General features: G+C 57.8%; 2 protein-coding genes across 5 annotated transcripts in view; one reads left to right on the top strand and one right to left on the bottom strand.

The window, feature by feature from the left end:
- The window catches only part of C4H2orf81 (chromosome 4 C2orf81 homolog), a 28,942-nt gene extending 25,330 nt beyond the window's left edge, over positions 1-3,612 (bottom strand). For 2 of the 3 annotated variants that reach the window (XR_012668260.1, XM_075128195.1), the window contains exon 1: positions 3,521-3,612. The gene's annotated coding sequence lies outside the window, so the exon portion shown is untranslated. Of the gene's footprint in view, positions 1-3,124; positions 3,187-3,520 lie in introns of those variants that run through there. The other variant, XM_048846510.2, reaches the window with a different exon arrangement.
- Positions 3,381-17,392, top strand: WDR54 (WD repeat domain 54). 2 transcript variants are annotated; one of them, XM_048846533.2, is made up of 9 exons: positions 3,381-3,650; positions 6,930-6,992; positions 7,943-8,009; positions 8,471-8,527; positions 8,980-9,107; positions 12,332-12,432; positions 12,664-12,826; positions 13,239-13,313; positions 14,720-17,392. In XM_048846533.2, exons 1-9 carry the CDS (start codon positions 3,426-3,428, stop codon positions 14,849-14,851), a joined length of 1,011 nt encoding a protein of 336 aa, XP_048702490.1. In that variant the 5' UTR covers positions 3,381-3,425; the 3' UTR covers positions 14,852-17,392. The 2 variants fall into 2 exon arrangements, with proteins under 2 accessions (XP_048702490.1, XP_048702489.1); XM_048846532.2 differs by lacking the exon at positions 8,471-8,527 and having other exon boundaries at positions 3,385-3,650.
- Positions 17,393-19,322: the final 1,930 nt, after the last annotated feature.

Raw genomic sequence — 19,322 nt, forward strand, 5'->3', positions numbered from 1 at the left:
TGCTAGAACGTTCCCCAGGAAGGACTGGGCTCGAGTGGTATTCCCTGTCCTTAGCGCTGGGGACCTTCGCTGGACACAGAATGCAGGGAGTTCTGGCAACTGACGCTGGGACAAGGAGGACAAGCAAGCAGGCAATTCAATAGGTTGAAGAGGCTGCAGGTGGGGGCCTGTGGTCTTGGCCTCCCCTCCAGCACCTTTGTGCTGCTGGGCCTTCTGCTGGGTGGGGCTAGCTCTTCAGATGTAAAGGGCACCCCCACGCCCGACCGTGCCCTCTCCCAGCCACCATTGCACCCCCCACAGCCAGCATCACCCTCCCAGCCATGGCCCCCTCCCCCACTGCACCCCCAACTGTGCCCCCTCCCAGCCACCATTGCACCCCCCTAACCCCAGCACCATCCTCCCAGCCATGGCTCCCTCCAACCCCACTGCACCCCCACCCCCGACCGTGCCCCCTCCCAGCCACCATTGCACCCCCCACCCTCCCAGCCATGGCTCCCTCCACCCCCACTGCACCCCCACCCCCGACCGTGCCCCCTCCCAGCCACCATTGAACCCCCCACAGCCAGCACCGCCCTCCCAGCCATGCCCCCTCCACCCCCACCGCACCCCCACCCTCAACCGTGCCCCCTCCCAGCCACTATTGCACCCCCCCACCCCCACCCTCCCAGCCATGGCCCCCTCCACCCCCACTGGACCCCCACCCCCGACCATGCCCCCTCCCAGCCACCATTGCACCCCCCCACAGCCAGCACCGCCCTCCCAGCCATGGCCCCCTCCACCCCCACTGCACCCCCACCCCCGACCGTGCCCCCTCCCAGCCACCATTGCACCCCCCACCCCAACCCTCCCAGCCATGGCCCCCTCCACCCCCACTGCACCCCCACCCCCGACCGTGCCCCCTCCCAGACACCCTTGCACCCCCCACCCCGACCCTCCGAGCCATGGCTCCCTCCACCTCCACTGCACCCCCACCCCCGACCGTGCCCCCTCCCAGCCACCCTTGCACCCCCCACCCTCCGAGCCATGGCTCCCTCCACCCCCACTGCACCCCCACCCCCGACCGTGCCCCCTCCCAGCCACCCTTGCACCCCCCACCCTCCCAGCCATGGCTCCCTCCACCCCCACTGCACCCCCACCCCCGACCGTGCCCCCTCCCAGCCACCCTTGCACCCCCCACCCTCCCAGCCATGGCTCCCTCCACCCCCACTGCACCCCCACCCCCGACCGTGCCCCCTCCCAGCCACCCTTGCACCCCCCACTCTCCCAGCCATGGCTCCCTCCACCCCCACTGCACCCCCACCCCCAACTGTGCCCCCTCCCAGCCACCATTGCACCCCCCTAACCCCAGCACCATCCTCCCAGCCATGGCTCCCTCCAACCCCACTGCACCCCCACCCCCGACCGTGCCCCCTCCCAGCCACCATTGAACCCCCCACAGCCAGCACCGCCCTCCCAGCCATGCCCCCTCCACCCCCACCGCACCCCCACCCTCAACCGTGCCCCCTCCCAGCCACCATTGCACCCCCCCACTCCCACCCTCCCAGCCATGGCCCCCTCCACCCCCACTGGACCCCCACCCCCGACCGTGCCCCCTCCCAGCCACCATTGCACCCCCCCACAGCCAGCACCGCCCTCCCAGCCATGGCCCCCTCCACCCCCACTGCACCCCCACCCCCGACCGTGCCCCCTCCCAGCCACCCTTGCACCCCCCACCCCCACCCTCCCAGCCATGGCCCCCTCCACCCCCACTGCACCCCCATCCCCGACCGTGCCCCCTCCCAGCCACCCTTGCACCCCCCACCCCCACCCTCCCAGCCATGGCTCCCTCCACCCCCACTGCACCCCCACCCCCGACCGTGCCCCCTCCCAGCCACCATTGCACCCCCCTAACCCCAGCACCATCCTCCCAGCCATGGCTCCCTCCACCCCCACTGCACCCCCACCCCCGACCGTGCCCCCTCTCAGTCACCATTGCACCCCCCAACCCCCACCCCCACCCTCCCAGCCATGGCCCCCTCCACCCCCACTGCACCCCCACCCCCGTCCGTGCCCCCTCCCAGCCACCATTGCACCCCCCACCCCCACCCTCCCAGCCATGGCCCCCTCCACCCCCACTGCACCCCCACCCCCGACCGTGCCCCCTCCCAGCCACCATTGCACCCCCCCACCCCCACCCTCCCAGCCATGGCCCCCTCCACCCCCACTGCACCCCCACCCCCGACCGTGCCCCCTCCCAGCCACCATTGCACCCCCCGACCCCCACCGGCCCCTCCACCCCCACTGCACCCCCACCCCCGACCGTGCCCCCTCCCAGCCACCCTTGCACCCCCCACCCTCCCAGCCATGGCTCCCTCCACCCCCACTGCACCCCCACCCCCGACCGTGCCCCCTCCCAGCCACCCTTGCACCCCCCACCCTCCCAGCCATGGCTCCCTCCACCCCCACTGCACCCCCACCCCCAACCGTGCCCCCTCCCAGCCACCATTGCACCCCCCCACTCCCACCCTCCCAGCCATGGCCCCCTCCACCCCCACTGCACCCCCACCCTCAACCGTGCCCCCTCCCAGCCACCATTGCACCCCCCCACCCCCACCCTCCCAGCCATGGCCCCCTCCACCCCCACTGCACCCCCACCCCCGACCGTGCCCCCTCCCAGCCACCCTTGCACCCCCCACCCTCCCAGCCATGGCTCCCTCCACCCCCACTGCACCCCCACCCCCGACCGTGCCCCCTCCCAGCCACCCTTGCACCCCCCACTCTCCCAGCCATGGCTCCCTCCACCCCCACTGCACCCCCACCCCCGACCGTGCCCCCTCCCAGCCACCATTGCACCCCCCTAACCCCAGCACCATCCTCCCAGCCATGGCTCCCTCCAACCCCACTGCACCCCCACCCCCGACCGTGCCCCCTCCCAGCCACCATTGAACCCCCCACAGCCAGCACCGCCCTCCCAGCCATGCCCCCTCCACCCCCACCGCACCCCCACCCTCAACCGTGCCCCCTCCCAGCCACCATTGCACCCCCCCACTCCCACCCTCCCAGCCATGGCCCCCTCCACCCCCACTGCACCCCCACCCCCGACCGTGCCCCCTCCCAGCCACCCTTGCACCCCCCGGCCCCGCACCGAGCCGGCTGGAGCCCCCGCAGCCCCTGCCCCCCTTCCGCTGCCTGCGTCCCCGTCACCAAGGCAACGCCAGCCCCGTGCCGGGCCGTGATGTCATCGCGCTGCGACGCCCGCGCCCTGACCACGCGCTGCGCCGTCTCCATGGCAGCGGGGGACACGGGGTGAGCGGGAGGGATCGCGGCCCCCTTCGGCCCCCTGGCTCGGGCTCTGCCCCGGCCCCGCCCCGGCCCCCCGCGTGCGCGTGGCCCGGCCCCCCCCCGCCCCCCGCGCGTGGCCCGGCCCCCCCGCCCGCTCCCGCAGGATGTACCGCAGGGAGCGGAGCGTCCCGCTGAAGAGCAGCAGCTCGGCGCTGTACAACAACCTGAGCGTGCTGCCCCTGCGCGACAAGCCGCTCACCTACTTCGCCGCCGTGCACGGCAGCGCCGTCAGCCTGGCCAGCGCCGCGGCCGACGGGCTCAGCGTCTCCCACCGCCAGCTGCAGGCCACGGAGGGCGGCCTGGCCGCCAGCGCCTCCATCGTCACCCAGGTAGGGGGCGGCCCGGGAGCCCCCGGCTCCCCGGGGCAGGGCTGGCGCTCACAGGGCTCCCCTGCCCGCGGGGCCCTGAGCTCGGGCCCAGCCAAGGGCAGCTCCCGCCAGGCTCGGACACGCCCTAAGGCCAGCCCGACCCGAGGGGAGGAGTAGGGGCCGGGGACCAGGCCCTGCGGGGGGTCGGGCTGGGGGGCCGGCGGGCGCAGACCCAGAGTGGCTGGGTGGTTAGGGCTCGCGGCAGCGTAAGAAAGGGCTCTGGGTTCTCCCCGGGTCTGCGCTACTCACTGTGGGCTCATGACTCGCCTCACTTCCCCTGCCCTTCCCTGGGGAGAACAGCGCTCTCCTTCCTCCCCGGGAGGCCACAGCCGCCTTGGTAGGACTCCGGGGGCAGTTTAGGGTCAAGCCAGGGCCACCCCGAAACGTCTCCAATCCAGCCAGCATTGCACATTGCCCCCAAACACTGCCTAGACCAACCTCCTCCAGACACTTGGTACTGGAGGAGCCCTAAGCTTGGGGAGAGGGGTCTTCACAGATTGTCTCTAGCTTCTAGGATCCTATGTGCCAGGCTTTAACTCATGACCCTGTCTCCTGGAGAGCAGTGCAGGCTTCTTGCTCCTTTCCCCTCTCTGCCTGGCCCTCGCTGACCTGCTTTCCTAGACTGTAAGGCCAGAGGAGACCAGTGTGGTCAGCTAATCTGACTTTCTGTACGACACGGGCCAGAGATCTGCCCCAGAATAATTCCTGGAGCAGAGCTTTTAGAAAAAACAGCCAGTCTTCATGTAAAAAAATCACCAGTGATGGAGAATCCACTTCACCCCTTGGGAAATTGTTCCCATGGTTAATTACTCTCACTTATAAAAAAATATGCCTTATTTCCAATATGAATTTGTCTAGTTTCAGCTTTCACCCATTGGATCATGTCATACCTTTCTCTCCTAGATTGAAGACCCCATTACTAAGTATTTGTTCCCCGTGTAGGTACTTTAATCAAGTCATCTCTTAACTCTATCTTTAAACTAAATAGATTGAGCTCCTTGACTATCATTAAATGGCATCCTAATCCTGTAATCATTCCTGTGTCTCATCTCTGAATCCCCCCCAGTTTATCAACATCCTTTTTGAATGGTGAGCACCAGACCTGGACACGGTATTCCAGCAGCAGTCATGCCCGTGCCAAATAGAGTGGTAAAATTTAGCATTTATGCATCCCAGAATTGTATTAGATCTTTTGGCCGCAGTGTTGCACAGGGAGCTCATGTTCAGCTGATTTGCTACCACCCCCCCCCCCCAATCTTTTTTAGAGTCACTGCTTCCCAGGATAGTCTCCTATCCTGTAAGTACAGCCTGCATTCTTTGTTCCCAAGTGTTTGCATTGAACCGTATTAAAACACACATTGTTTGTGGCATCCACTGTACCAAGAGGGCTAGCTTGCTCTGTATGAATGATCTGTCCTCTTCATTCTTTACTACTCCCCTAATTTTTGTGTCATCTGCAGATTTTTATTAGTGTTCCTAACAAACGTGTTAAGTAACATAGGGCTAAGAACTAATCCCTGCAGGACCCCTCTGGAAACACACTCGGTTGGTGACTATTTCTCATTTACAGGTATATTTTGGGACCCATCAGTTAGCCAGTTTTTAATCCATTTTATGTGTGTCATGTTCATTTGATGTCATTCTAGTTTTTTAATCAAAATGTCATGTGGTACCAACTCAAACGCCTTACAGCAGTCTAAGTATATTACTTCAACACTACTACGTTTATCAACCAAACTTGTAATCTCATCAAAAAAAAAAAAATCAAGTTAGTATGACAGGATCTGGTTTTCCATAGAATTCCATTAATTATATTACCCTCTTTTAGTTTATTATTGACCGAGTACTCTAGCAGTTGCTCCATTATCTTGCCTGGGATCAATATAGGCCTATCAGCCTGACAATTACCTGAGTCATCCTGTTTACCTTTTTAAAAATTGGCACATTAGCTTTCTTCTGGAACTTCCCAGTGTGCCAAGACTTATTTTTTTTAAAAAAAATCAACATGAATGGTCCAGTGAGCGCCTCAGCCAGCTCTTTTAAAACTCCTCGATGCACATTTTCTGGGCCAGCTGATCTAAAAGTGGCTTGTTTTAGTAGCTTCTGTTTAATATCCTCCAGAGATACTCACAGAAAGGAGTGTTATCACTGTATGATGAGACTGCATCATCTTTTCTTTCCCCCCAAATACAAAACAGAAATATTTATTGAACACGTCTGCCTTTTTTGCATTAATATTGATAATTCTACCATTTCCATCTAGTAGTAGATCAGGGATCTCAAACTCAAATCACCACGAGGGCCACATGAGGACTAGTACGTTGGCCCGAGGGCTGCATCACAGACACCTTTTCATATAAAGATACAAAAGCACTGCCCCAACTCCGCCCCTTCCCCACCCCTATTCCAACCTCTTCCCCAAATCCCCGCCCCTGCCCCGCCTCTTCTCCGCCTCCTCCCCTGAGGTCACGGCTCCCTGCTCCTCCCCACTCCCTCCTGTAAAGCGCTAAGCGCCGCCAACAGGTGTTTGACGGCGGGAAGCGCCTGGAGGCAGGCAGAGGAGCAGGGATGCGGTGCGCGGGAGCGAAGGGGAAGGGGAGCTTGATGGCCGCAGGAAAAAGCTCTGCGGGCTGCATGTTTGAGACCCCTGTAATAGACCAGTACCATTGTCAGGATTCTTTTTGTTCCTAATATATTTTTTAAATTCCTTATTGTTCTTAACTCTGCTGGCCATATATTTTTTTCCTTGTGTCCTTTGAGTTCCCGTATCAATTTTCTACAATTTTTCACTTCTGATTTACATTTATTACTATCAACTTCTCCCTTCTTCCCTTTGTTATATATTACAGCTGCCTTCACTTCCCCTCTAAACCTGGTTGTTGTTTTTTTTAAACCAGCACAGCCTTCTTCCTCAAGTGTGGCTTTTGGGCATCTAGTAAGGTGTTCTTAAATGATTCTCAATCATCATTCACACTTTTTGGGTTAAATTCTTCCTCCCAGCTGATTTGGCCCATAATCATTTTCAGCTTTGTGAAATTGGCCTTATTAAAGCACCAAGTATATCTATTACTGGTCTGGACTTTATTCTGTTTGTACATTATAAATGGGATCAAGTCATGATCATTTGTGCGTAAGCTACCATTAACTTGTAGTTCTGTGATCAGTTCCTCTTTAGCTGTTAGGATAAGGTATAATATAGAATTACCCCGTGTTGGCTGCAACAATTCCTTTCCCTTTCAGGCCTCCTGGTGTGTCCTGCCCTCTCGAGTTCTCCTGGTCCTGACCTCTCAGAAAGGCATCCAGGTAAGAGTGCTTCCTTTTCTAGGCTCTGGGAAGGGAGTGGGCAGGGCCTGTGGTGGAGAGCTCTGTCTGAACAAGGCCAGTCTTCTGAGCTGCAGGAAGGTCAATGGAGGCATGTCATAGGGCATGACTGCCCCATAGTACCCTCTGCTGGGGAAGTCTGGCTCTGCAGGCACTTCCTGCCTCAGTTTCCCTTCACCAGGGTTTTCTGTCTCTCCCAGCATTTCACATGGCTCAGGCCTCCAGCTGGGTCATTCTCACAGTGCAGTTCCCTTCCAGGGTAACAAAAGTCCCAAACAAACAAAAGATTTTTTTCCATCCCACTTGGGCTCCTCTTCAGCCCAGCCTTCAGGCTCAGTTCCCTGTCCCTTCTCAGTTTTCTCTAATCTCCTCGTTCTGAGATAGAGCACTGCTTCCCTGCACTCCTTCGTCAGGGACACAGCTTGCCCTTGCCTGTCAATCCTCGATCAAACTGTGTTCTCTCTGCCCTCTTATAAGGCTCAGGGGATTCAGGCTGTCAGCCCAAGTAGTCCAGCCATCTAATTATGGCACAGGCACGGGGTGCTGGAGCTATGGGTGTGGCCCCTGGCTTGAAGCAATAATAGCAACCAAACACCTAGCTCCCATCACGTCTGGGTTTAGAGTGTTGTTCACTGGCTTTCAGCACTCCCCCTGTAAAAACTCTTCCCATGCCCCCGCACAGATGCGGCTAGTTGAACAGGGCTGACTAGCCCCAGGCCTCCTGGCCCATCTTGGCAGCTACCTGTTACAAGGTGCCTTCTGGAGGTCCTTGTGTCAGGGACTTTGAGGGCCCCAGGTCACAGGGGTGCCTCCCCCATCTCTGGAAAGCTTTGTGGGGGCAGCACTCGGGGTTTCTCCTGATGGCTTCAGGCTCATCGACCCCACCCGGAAGTGACTCTGCTGCGAGCTGACCAGGTGTTTTCACTCCCCAGATGTATGAGTCAGATGGCTCCATCATGGTTTACTGGCATGCCCTGGATGTCTTGGAACCACCGCCAGGTAAAGATAGATCCCAGCTGGGGGCAGTGATGCAGTAGGAGCCTCGGGAGGAGGGCTCTGCAGAGCTCTCCCTCCTGCCAACAACTACCTTGGAAGGGCAGGATGAACCATGGTCATGGATTTTGTGTAGCACAGTTTGGCTTCCTCCACCCCAGGAGCCAATAGCCCATGGGGGGTTCTGGCCCAGGGATCCAGCAGAAGGGAGGATGTTTTATTTAGGAATTAATTCCAGGATGTCTATTGCCCATGTCGTGCAGGAGATCAGACAAGGTGACCCCAGTGTTCCCTTCTGGCTGGACGATGCGTAGTTTCTCTGTGATCTGGCCTTAAATCAGGGTGTCTGGATCCCTCATACCTTGTGGCCCTGATTTCAAAGTATCCCCCTTGTGGCCTGGGGTCTCCATCGAGCTTTGGGGTAGGAGCTGCTGCAGGGGTGTAATGGGGCTTTCATTTCCTTCCAGCCCAGGCAGTGTTTGCTCGAGGGATTGCTGCAGCCAGTGGGCGCTTCATCTGTGTGGGTGAGCGGGGTAGGGAAACTGGAGGCTGGGAAAGGGAGTGAGGGGCAAGGAATAGGATCTCTGGTATCTACAGGTGCAGCAACTGGGCACCTAATCTTCTGCATGGTAGGGCTGAGGCCAGGTGGTCAGGGGAGGAGAGGTCTGGGATTAGCGGGGAAGCAGAGGGGCTGCATACAGCAGCTGGGTGAGGGGGCTGGGCTGTGGATGTGCTGCACTAGGGACACTTGGGCCCAGGAGGATGGGAGTGGAGTGTGTGGGGAATGGGAAGAAGGGTCTATTCAGGCTCCTGAAGCTGAAGGAGTTATTGAGGTGAGGGCTGAGGACCTGGTTAGGGGTGGGGAGTGTGGAGACTGGTTCCCAGAGGCGGGAAGACCAGGAAGCTGGTTCCTAGAGCAGAGTGGGTCGGGGTCTGATAACTGACTGCCAGTGACATCTCCTTTGCTTGTTCACAGGGACTTCATCGGGACTGGTGCTGGTGTTTGACATCCCCAGCAAGGGAACAAACATCACACTGAGCGAAGTTCTGGAGGAGCATCGCGACTCCATCACTGACATCGCCTCGGAGGTCGGGGAGAACCTGGTATGGAGCCCCCGGCACCGCGCACAGCTCCTATCCCAGGCTCAGCACGAATGGATGGCTGCCCAGGCCAGGCCACATGGCTTACAGCCGGGTTGCAAAATGCCAGAGCAGCTAGTTGGGCCCCTCCTTCCTTGGGGGATGCCTACAGCCAACTTGAAACCAGTCTGTCGGCCCTTCCTCTCCCCCATGTGCTTCCCACTGGGGGAGACTCAGAGCTGAGGCCCCACCTGCTCTGCCTGGACACTGATGATGTCAGAGCCCTTCCTGGGAGAGCCCAGACCAATACCTTTTGCGCCGAGGCTTTCCAGCGGCCAGGGTGGACCTTACTGTGCACCAGAGGTCTGTAAAGACGCCTCACTCCCACCCAGCCACAGCAAAGACAGAGCTCGTTGATCCCTCCCAGGGCTGGTATAGTCCCTGCAGGATGGGTACAGTAGGTGGCTCAAACCCTACTCTCTGTTCTCTTATGCCTCTCTAGTCCATGTGGAGCATAGGGCCTTCACCACAGCTGTCCTTCCTTGCCAGTCTCCTGCCACAATGTTAGCTTTTTTTCATATCACTTGAATAGTTTTCAATTCTGCTTCTGTTATCCTTGGGCTACCTCGTTGCCTTTTGCCCTAGGGGTTCCAGTTCAGTGCCTCTCTTGTTACATTATGCAGGTCCTTGCTCCATGAATGTCCAAGCCAACTCCATTTTTGTTAGTTTTTGTTTCGTCCTCCTCCAGAGTTCTTTGTTCGTGATTTTTTCTGGCTATCTGATAGAGGGTTTTGTCTAAGGCAACTGAGAACTTGGAGTTCAGATAGTAAGATCTTAATATGTCTCCAGGTTTCAGTGCCATATAGTAAGACCAACTTTACAATGATGTTAAATATTCAAAATTTAGTTTGGAGGCAAGATTTCTGTTTCTCCAGATCGGCCTTAGAGATACAAAGGCCACTCTGGCTCTTGCTATTCTGGCTGTAATGTCTTTGTCTGCTCCACCTCTTCTACTTGCAGTGCTGCCAAGATACATGAAATATCGGACCTCTCTCCCATGTCGGTCCCAGAAAGTAGTGTTGGTGTTTCTTGTTGTGTGTCGATTCTCATGGTTTGAGTTTTCTCGGTGTTGATTTTCAACCCTCCTAATTGTGCACAGGCCTAGAGATTATTTATTTTAGCTTGCATGTCTCTATGGGTGCAGGATAGCAAGTTAAGGTTATCTGCAAGATCAAGGTCCTCTGACTTCTGTGTGAAAGTCCATTGTCTCCCCCTTGGTTGTTCTGTGGTCTCTCATTACCCAATTCACTACCAGTAAAAAGATCACAGGTGACACAAAGCATCCTTGCCTGATGCCCATAGTAACTTTGAATGGTTTAGTCAGTTCACTGTCATGTATTGCCTGGCAGGTCATATTTTCATAGACACTCTGAATGATGCTCACAAATTTCTGAGGCTTTCCATAGTGGCATAGCAGCTTTCATAAACCTGTTTTATCCACGGCATCAAATGGTGTGGATTTTTGGAAATCCACACCATTCATATGAAGTGGTGACTGCCATTCAATCAGCAGTTCTGTGATGATATGTAAAATTACTATTGGATCATACATGATTTCTCCTGTCCAAACCCTGCCTGTTCTTGTCATAACCTTGAATCTACCCCTTTCTTTACTCTGTCTAGAATAGTACATTTGAACACCTCACTTGGGATACACAACAATTGAATGCAGGCTGCCCCTCTGGTTTTTACACTGATTGAGGTTTCCTTTCTTGAACACGTTCACCATAGAACCCTTTTCCCATTCATTTGGTATTTGCCCATCTCTTTTGTAAGAGGCTATCAAAACGGCTGCTGTGTTCTTCACACCTGCTGTAAGATCCTCCTTTGGAAAGTTATCTAGATCTGTTGCTTTTCTGCTTTTTAATCAATTGACAGCCCTCTCTGCTTCTGCTCTGGGGAGAGGTCCTCGTTCCATGCCCAGATCTCCTCCTCTCTAGCTAGGGGATTGGCCACCGGCTCACCATTCAATGGCTGCCATCACCAAGCTAAAACAGATGACAACACAACAAGAGTTTAGAATTGTGCTAGCAAATAGATACTGGATGTTTGAAGATGAGGGAATGGTAGACGGCAAATGGAAACAGCTAAAGGAAACTTTCACCAAAACCTTTGCAGTGCTGGGATTCGGGAAGAATCATCCCAACAAACGGTTATTGGAGGAGACATAGCAGAAAATAGGAGAGAAACACAAAACTAAACTGAAACAAGAACAAGCGACTCCAGGAGGAACGTGCCATAAAGAACAAAGAGAGCGAAAAGAGTGCTGGGAAAGACAAACAGGTTCACAGCATTAAACGACATGAAGACACTGTCCATCGTTAGACAGTTGTCAGCAGGAAAATAACAATAGCAACTGACCAGCTCAAGACAATGAGGACAGCTTAACAATAAAGACATTGGAACAATTACATCGATGGATACAGCACTTTAGTCAGCTACTTAGCCTGAGCCCTGTGCCAGCACCGGTCTCTCAGCCAGCTGGGGATATGAAAGCCTCCCTGGACTCAAGGCCATTTATTAGCGAGGTCGGACTGTATCCACTCCCTCAGTGTGTCTCCCTCATCACCCTTAACCAGAGCTCCCCGCATCCCTGTCTCGCCTCACATGTTCCCACTGGGGCCATTGTTCATTCCAGAGACAGCAGCCAGTAAAACCCTTTGGGATGAAAGAGCAAGAGACGGCTCAAATCCACAGTCACCTGGCACGTGGGTGTCCCTATGCTGCATAACACAGCACCCCTCAGATCCTCGCACTCCTAAAGCCCAGGCCCTGCCCACTGGAACCAAAGGAGAGTCTCCATTCGCTGTTCGCACGATAGGGGAGGTGACACACAGCTGAACAGTTCTCAGTCCACCCACTAGAGGACAGCAACGTGCACCAGCTCATTAGTTATTTGGAGAAGGACAGGTCAGTGTCCGTTTTCTGGGAGCTCATTGGCTGAGGAGAGTAGGTTGTAAAGCAACTTTACTGCACTTCTGGGAAAGAGCTATTTGGTGACTGATTACTCTGTAGTATCCTGTAGTATGGTCCTGCTTTGAGCAGGGGGTTGGACTAGATGACCTTCTGGGGTCCCTTCCAACCCTGATATTCTATGATTCTATCCTTCCTAATTGCTGACTTCCCCGTGCTCCGATTGGCTGAGAGGGGTCCCATGGCACGGCACTGATGGTCTCCTCCCGTTGCAGGGTGGGGCTGCTGACCTGGTGACTGCGGATGACTCCGGGGCTCTGTGTGTCTGGAGGTCCAAGGAGGAGTTCTCCCTGCTCACCAAAATCTCTGCCTTTGGGTAAGGCCGGGCAGGGGGCTCCCACAGCTCCTTGGGGCAGTGAGATGAGCCCAGCGTCCTCCCCCTGGGCCCTGCTAGAGGTGGGCCCCAGGTGATGGGGGAGGAATACCTGCAGAGAGGTCACTCTGATGCAGTGGGGACAGTGTGTTGGGGGGGAGGGGGAAGCCCAGAACTACCCCGCCCCCCCACCAAGTGGAGCAAGTGTGGCTGACGCGTCTCCTTTGTGCCCAGGTGGACCTGCTCCTCGGTGAAGCTGTGGAACGGGGTCATTGCTGCTGGCTATGGGAATGGACAGATCCGGCTGTACGAGGCCTCGAGCGGGGCCCTTCGTGCCACAGTCAGCGCCCATGCTCGCTGGATCTATGCCCTGGACCTGGCACCCCTGACGGGGAAGGTAAACCTGCCCAAGGCCTCCCAGGCAGTCCCCCAGCTGCACAGCGCCCCCTGCCTGCCAGCCAGCCTTCTGAACCCAGCCTGGCTCATCTCCTCTGCCTGCCTGCCTGAATCCTCCGCTCTGGCTGGGACGAGCTGCAGCTCCCACACTAGCCAGCAGGGGGCACACACATACCATTGCATTCTGCTGCCCTCTGCCCCAGGTGGTGCCTGCTGTCCTGCCCCAGGGAGAGAGGCCCCAGCCCCAGAGCCAGTGGGCCAAGGAATAGAACTGCCTCAGCTGCTGCATGCAGCAGGCTTCACCTGTGCTGGGAGGCTCTGCTCCCTGCACAGTGGGCCCGAGCTCAGAGCCCCCCAGCCACCCCGGGAGCCTGCAGCCCCCCTCACCGCCTCTGTTCTGCCTCCCACTGCAGCTGCTGTCGGGTGCCGAGGATTCCTATGTCCAGATCTGGAAACTCAGCCGGAGCCCAGACACCGGGGACATTGAGGTGAGGGGCCAGTGCTGTGATGTCCACACACCCCTGCAGAGAACCGTGGGGTCTAATGATCTGAGCATGGGGCTGAGAGCCAGGAGCTCCTCTGTTCCAGTCCTGGCTCTGCTACGGACTCTCAGTGCAACCTTCAGCCAGTCACTGCTCCGTTGTGCCTCAGTTTCCCCCCTGTGAAATTCCACCACTGCCACAAGGAGCTGTGAGGCTGAGCTGGGACTAGGTGGTCTAGTGGAGCAAAAAGGCCACAGAGGATCCTGGGGCAAGAATAGGTGAGGGGCCTAGGCCCCCTTCCTGATTCCAAAAGCCACCTCCCTCACAGCCTCAGTCCAGCTCACCACTGCCCCTGCCTAGTTCCCTCAATCCATGCACCCCTCCAGGGCTTTTAGCTCCCCTCCTGCCCCCACTGCTCTGATCCACCCCCCAGCTGTGGTTCAGAGGTCCCCACTAGTCTCCTCCAGCTCTGCACTAACCCCTGCCCACTCCCCTATCCTCCTGGCTCTGATCCAAACTCCCCAAGCTGCCCTCCAATCCCCATCCCCCACCCTCAACAGCTCCACCCAGTTTTGATCTAGCTCCCCCTCCCCCAACCCTCCCAAATTCCCCACACTTCCATGCTGCACACAAAACAGCCAATGCTTTTACCTTGCCCTCTGTCTCTGGGGGGGCTGTCTGACCCACATCTAGAACCCCCCCACTCCCCTGCATGTTCCCCCACACTACGATTCCCCACACCTCTGCACCTCTTTGCCAGTTGCTGGTGCCAGAGGGGCCCCCTTATCCCAGCCACCCTCCTGCCCCATGGGGCCAGCTTGTCGTACTCTCCCGGCAGCCCCTCAGTGGGGCTCCCATAACTCCATGGGCCCTGGCGTGACCACACCCCTTGTGCTATTCCAGTTCTGTCACTGAGGTGCTGAGTGTGATCTCCTCTTCCCTCCACTGGGCCCGCCCTGCTACCCCTGCCCCCAGCCTGCACCTCTGTCAGCTGCCCATAGCTGCTCTGTCTGCCCCTGCTCTCCCCCTCTTCCACTGACCACATCCTCCTCCCCACTGAAATCCCTCTGAGCCAACTGGCTGGCAGCCTGGGGAGGCCATGCTTTGCCTCCCTTTCCCTTGGCGCTGCCCCAGGCCTGGGGCTGGTGTTGCAGCAAGGGAGGGGCTGGATGCTGGGGAGGGGGGAGAGACCCCAAGCATGGTTCTTGTATCCAGCCCCCAACGTTCAGACGAAACACGGCCGTGTCCTCTTGCTGCAGCCTGCAGGGGGCGCCTGCACGCGAGGGGGCCTCGTGCCCATCCCCCTGGGGGAGTGCGGGAGTCCAGGCGAGGCTGCTGCGGGGAAGCCTGTCTAGTCCCCGGGGCCCGGCTGGGCTGCGTGGTCCAAGGGTGCTCTCTCCTGCCCCCTGCAGATCGAGCACTGCCACTCGGAGTGCGTGCCTGACACCCAGCTCTGCGGCGCCCGCTTCTGTGACCCCGAGGGAAACTCCTTCGCTGCGACCGGCTACGACCTCAGCGAGATCGTCCGCTATGGCCAGGTCTAGGCTGCCCCGCCGCAGGGGGGCTTTGAGCGCCGGGCAGGTGGTTCCCATGAGGGGGGCAGGGAGGTACCTGCAGGCACTGTGCTGCTGCAGCATGTTCCAGCCCCCCCGCTAATGGGGCACTGCAGCTGTGACTCCGGGCCTCTGTGCAGAGACCCCAGGCTCCTGTTTACAGGGGCTGGGGCAGCAGCATGTGGCTGAGGATGCCCCCACCTGGGTGGAGAGCAGACATAGTGGGGGGAGCTGAATCGTCCAGAGCTGGGTGGGAACCCCCTCTGCTCTGGGGGAGATCCGCCATTGACATGGGGGGACATGCACAAAGAACAGGGGGTGGCGCTGCAGTGACTAAATGGAGCCCAGATCTCTTCAAACTTCAGAGTCTCTTTGGCCAGACAACTGCTCACCCCCCCTGGCTGCTCATTGCCCCCCCCCGCCCCCATGTCCATGCAGTTTCTTCCCTAGGGGCAGGCAGCTGCTGTCACCTGCCTGTGGCTGCTCTGTCATGCTGCGCCCCTTGCCCAAGGCCCCTGCAGGCTGTGATCCCCTCTGCTCCTGTATGGAGACCAGAGCCTGGCGAAGTGCAGAGCTGGGCCTCCCCCAGGCAGGCCCTGATTTGTGGGGTAGGGGTACAGTAGCTGAGGAGGTGTCATCCTTCATTCTGAGGCAGGGGCAAATGAATCCCTGGTCCTGTGGGGCCCACCCAGCTCCTTTCCTCCTCTGAACTCGGGCTGCAGAGCTCTTGCTGAGGCACAGACCCAGGGCCTCTGCACAGCAGCTGGGTCTGTGCCCTAGGACGCCCGGGGCAGTCTCACCACTCTGCTCTCCAGGTCACTGTAGCATCCCCGGGGCCATAATCTCACTTCAGTCTCGGCACAGCTCCATGTCTGTGTCAAAGTCCCTGATGCTACTGGGGCATTGCACAGCTTCTGAGCAGGCCCCGAGCTCGGAGCAGTCGGCACTGAATGTGGCTGGCAGCATGAGAGGCAGCATGTCCGAGAACACACAGCACTTGACTGGGACTCAGGAGACCTGGGTCTATTCCTGGCTCTGCTGCATGACCTTGGGCAAGATGGTGCTCTGTGCCTCAGTTTCCCCATTTGTAAAATGGGGACAACCACGCTACCTTCCTGTGTCAAGCATGGTGAGACCTACAGCTGGAAAGTGCTAGATCAGAGCTAATACCATTAGCTGAACAGATGTGGTTTTCATAGAATCTCAGGGTTGGAAGGGACCTCAGGAGGTCAGCTAGTCCAACCCCCTGCTCAAAGCAGGACCAATCCCCCATAGTTGCCCCAGATCCCTAAATGGCCCCCTCAAGGATTGAACTCACAACCCTGGGTTTAGCAGGCCAATGCTCAAACCACTGAGCTATCCCTCCCCCCAACTGTGCCCTCAGCTGCCTAGAGGGGGTGCCATCTCAGTAACCGCCCAGCTGGGGACAGGCAGGGCGCATCTGTTGACTGCCCTGGACTGACATGGGATCAGCTGCTGCGCTCAGCTCCCACTGCAGCCTCCCCCAGGGCAAGGAAGCTGCAGGAGGCAGGCTCCCCCTAGGAGCCCCTCACGGGCTGGATTGTCCCTGCATGCACCCTGCCCCAGGCTTCGCTCTGGATCTCAGCCCCAGATACTGCCCCCTGAAGAGCTGCAGGGAGGAGACTGGAGCTGGTATGGCCTGGCTGAGGGGAGGCAGGGGCTATATGTAGCCCCTCTCCAAGGGGGTGGTGATATGCCCCTTTGGGCACAGGCTACAGCCCCTGCTGCCCCAGCCTGCAGCCCCTGCTGCCCCAGCCTGCCAGGAAGGCTCTCAGGTGACAGAGTGTTTGAGGCTGTGTGTAGAAATACTTGTCAATCAGGGCAGGGGCCCCTCCTGCGGGGCAGTTTGTCTCAGAAAACCAGGGAAGCCGGCAAGCAGCACAGAGGCCCCTGGCTGGCCCGAGAGGCCGGCATTCTCCTGCAGTCGGGAAAAGTGCATGATATTTCCCTTCCTCCGCTGCTCATGGGCCGCGCCGGCCCTGCAGCTGGACACACGGTGGGGCCCTCGGCCTGCCGCTAGCCTTTGGGGTCCTTGACTGTAGTACCAATAGACCTAATTAGGTACAGTGCTGAAATAGGGGGTTAACCCCGCTGTCTGGGCTAAGTCCTAGCTCTGATTACTCCTGTTCAGCGCCCCATAGCCCCTGTAGTGTGTTAAACGCAGCATGCTTTGACCGTGTAGCGTTTGTGTGTGTGTGCTGTTAAACAGCTGCCAGTGCTCACCCCAGAGGTGGCTGCATTTCACCAGTGGGTGCATGTAGAATGCTGGAGGAGAAGTGAAACTTGCTGTCTCTCCTCCAACCTAGCCCTGCTGGCATGAGGCTTTGAAACCCTCACCCCTCCCGAAACTGCCCCTGGGCCCATGCGTTGTCTGGGCCCTGGGCTCCATCATCCTTCTGCTGGGCTTGGCCCTGCAGCACATGCAGGGGAGCTGGGGCATAGGGCCCTTGACACAGGTTCACTCTGGAGCCCAGGGCGCGCGGCTGCTGCCATAAATCAGCTTGAACCCTCCCTCCTCGAGTGCCTGAGCTCATTTATTGGCGGGGGAGGGCCTCTGGGGCGAAGGTGGGGGAGCCTGCAGGAGAAGGTTGACAGGCTTTGGGGGTAGGTTGGGAAGCGGAGGGGTCTTTCCTCTCGCTGCAGTGGAACTCCTTGCCAGGGGATGCTGTGAAGGCCACAAGTATAACAGGGCTCAAAAAAGAACTAGATAAGTTACTGGAGGCTAGGTCCATTGCTGGCTGTTAGCCAAGACTCTCAGCGACGCATGAGAAAAGACGGTTACTCACCTTCTTGTAACTGTTGTTCTTCGAGAGGTGGTGTTCACGTCCATTCCAATCAGGTGTGCGCACGCCACGAACACAGTCAGGAACTTTCCCCCTCAGCAGCTCCTGTCAGGTCAGCTATAGAGCCCCCTGGAGTGGCACCTTCTTGGCGCTCGATATATGACCCACCAACCCGACCCCACTTTGGTTCCTTCTTGCCGGCTACTCTGACAGAGGGGAAGGAGGGTGGGTTTGGAATGGACGTGAACAACGCATCTCGAAGAACAACAGTTACGAGAAGGCGAGTAACCGTCTTTTCTTCTTCAAGTGATTGTTCACGTCGCTTCCAATCAGCTGACTCCCAAGCTCTCCCATGGGGGTGGGTTTGGAGTTAAGGAATCGCTGATCGGAGCACTGCTCTACCTGAGAGCTGCATCGTCTCTAGCATGCTGGGTGCTGGCATAGTGGGGGGGAAAGGTATGCACCGAGGACCGGGTCGCCGCTCTGCAGATCTCCTGGATGGGCACCTGGGCCAGGAAATCTGTGGACGAGGCTTGAGCTAGTGTCGAGTGGGCCGTTATAGCCGGGGCTAGAACCTTGGCAAGGTCATAGCAGGCACAGATGCAGTCTGTAATCCAGGAAGAACTGTGTTGTGAGACCGGAAGCCCTTTCATCTGATCCACCACCGCCACAAACAGCTGGTTCGACTTCCTGAAAGGCTTTGTGCGCTCAATGTAGAATGCTAGCACTCTCTGCACATCGTGTGAGTGAAACCTCTGCTCCTGTGCATTAGCATGTGGCTTGGGATAGAAAACATAGAAAAATGTCCTGGCCGCTGTGGAATTGGGATACCACCTTGGGCAGGAAGGCTGGGTGCGGCCTCAGCTGTACCTCATCCTTGTGGAAGGCTGTGTGAGAGGGGGTTGGAGGTTAACGCTTTTAACTCCAACACTCTCATGGCCAATGTGAAGGCAACCAGAGAGATACAGAAGGGAATATGTAGCCAGTGGCTCGAATGGGGCTCCCATAAGCCTAGCTACGACCAGGTTGAGGTTCCAAGCTGGTACCGGTGGGCGAGACTGAGGGTATAGCCGTTCCATGCTCTTAAGGAAACAGCCTACCATAGGGTTGACGAATACGGAGCGCCCCAACTCTCCCAGGTGGAACACTGGGATGGCCATGAGGTGTACCCTGATGGATGATCCGGCCAGGCCTTGTTGCTTCAGATGCAGTAGATAGTCTAGGATGAATGGTATAGTTGCCTGAAGTGGGGATACGCTACTGTGATCGCACCAGCCTGAGAGCCTTTTCAATTTGGCCAGGTAAGTGGCCCTAGTGGAAGGTTTCTTGCTACCAACCAGCACCTCCCTCACCGATTCCGTGCATTGGAGCTCCATTGGGTTTAACCATGAAGCTTCCAAGCCATGAGATGGAGAGACTGGAGGTCCGCGTGAAGGTCCTGTGTAATCCGAACGGGGAGGAGTGGCAGCACGATCGGGGTGTCCATTGACAGCATAGTGTATCAACGTTGGTGTGGCCATGCAGGAGCCAGCAGAATTACCTCCGCCTTATCCCTGCAGATCTTGAGGAGAACCTTGTTGAGGAGTGGTATCGGAGAGAAGACATACAGTAGATGGTTCCCCCAGTGCATCATGAACGCATCCGAGATTGATCCTGGG

This window comes from Caretta caretta, chromosome 4 (genome assembly GCF_965140235.1).
Source record: "Caretta caretta isolate rCarCar2 chromosome 4, rCarCar1.hap1, whole genome shotgun sequence".
NCBI lineage: Eukaryota > Metazoa > Chordata > Testudines > Cheloniidae > Caretta > Caretta caretta.

Coding starts and splice junctions, on each gene's coding strand:
- WDR54 (XM_048846533.2), top strand. CDS start 3,426: ATGTACCGCAGGGAGCGGAGCGTCCCGCTGAAGAGCAGCAGCTCGGCG. Junction 8,528..8,979: donor TGGGCGCTTCATCTGTGTGG/GTGAGCGGGGTA, acceptor GCTTGTTCACAG/GGACTTCATCGGGACTGGTG. Junction 9,108..12,331: donor CGGAGGTCGGGGAGAACCTG/GTATGGAGCCCC, acceptor CTCCCGTTGCAG/GGTGGGGCTGCTGACCTGGT.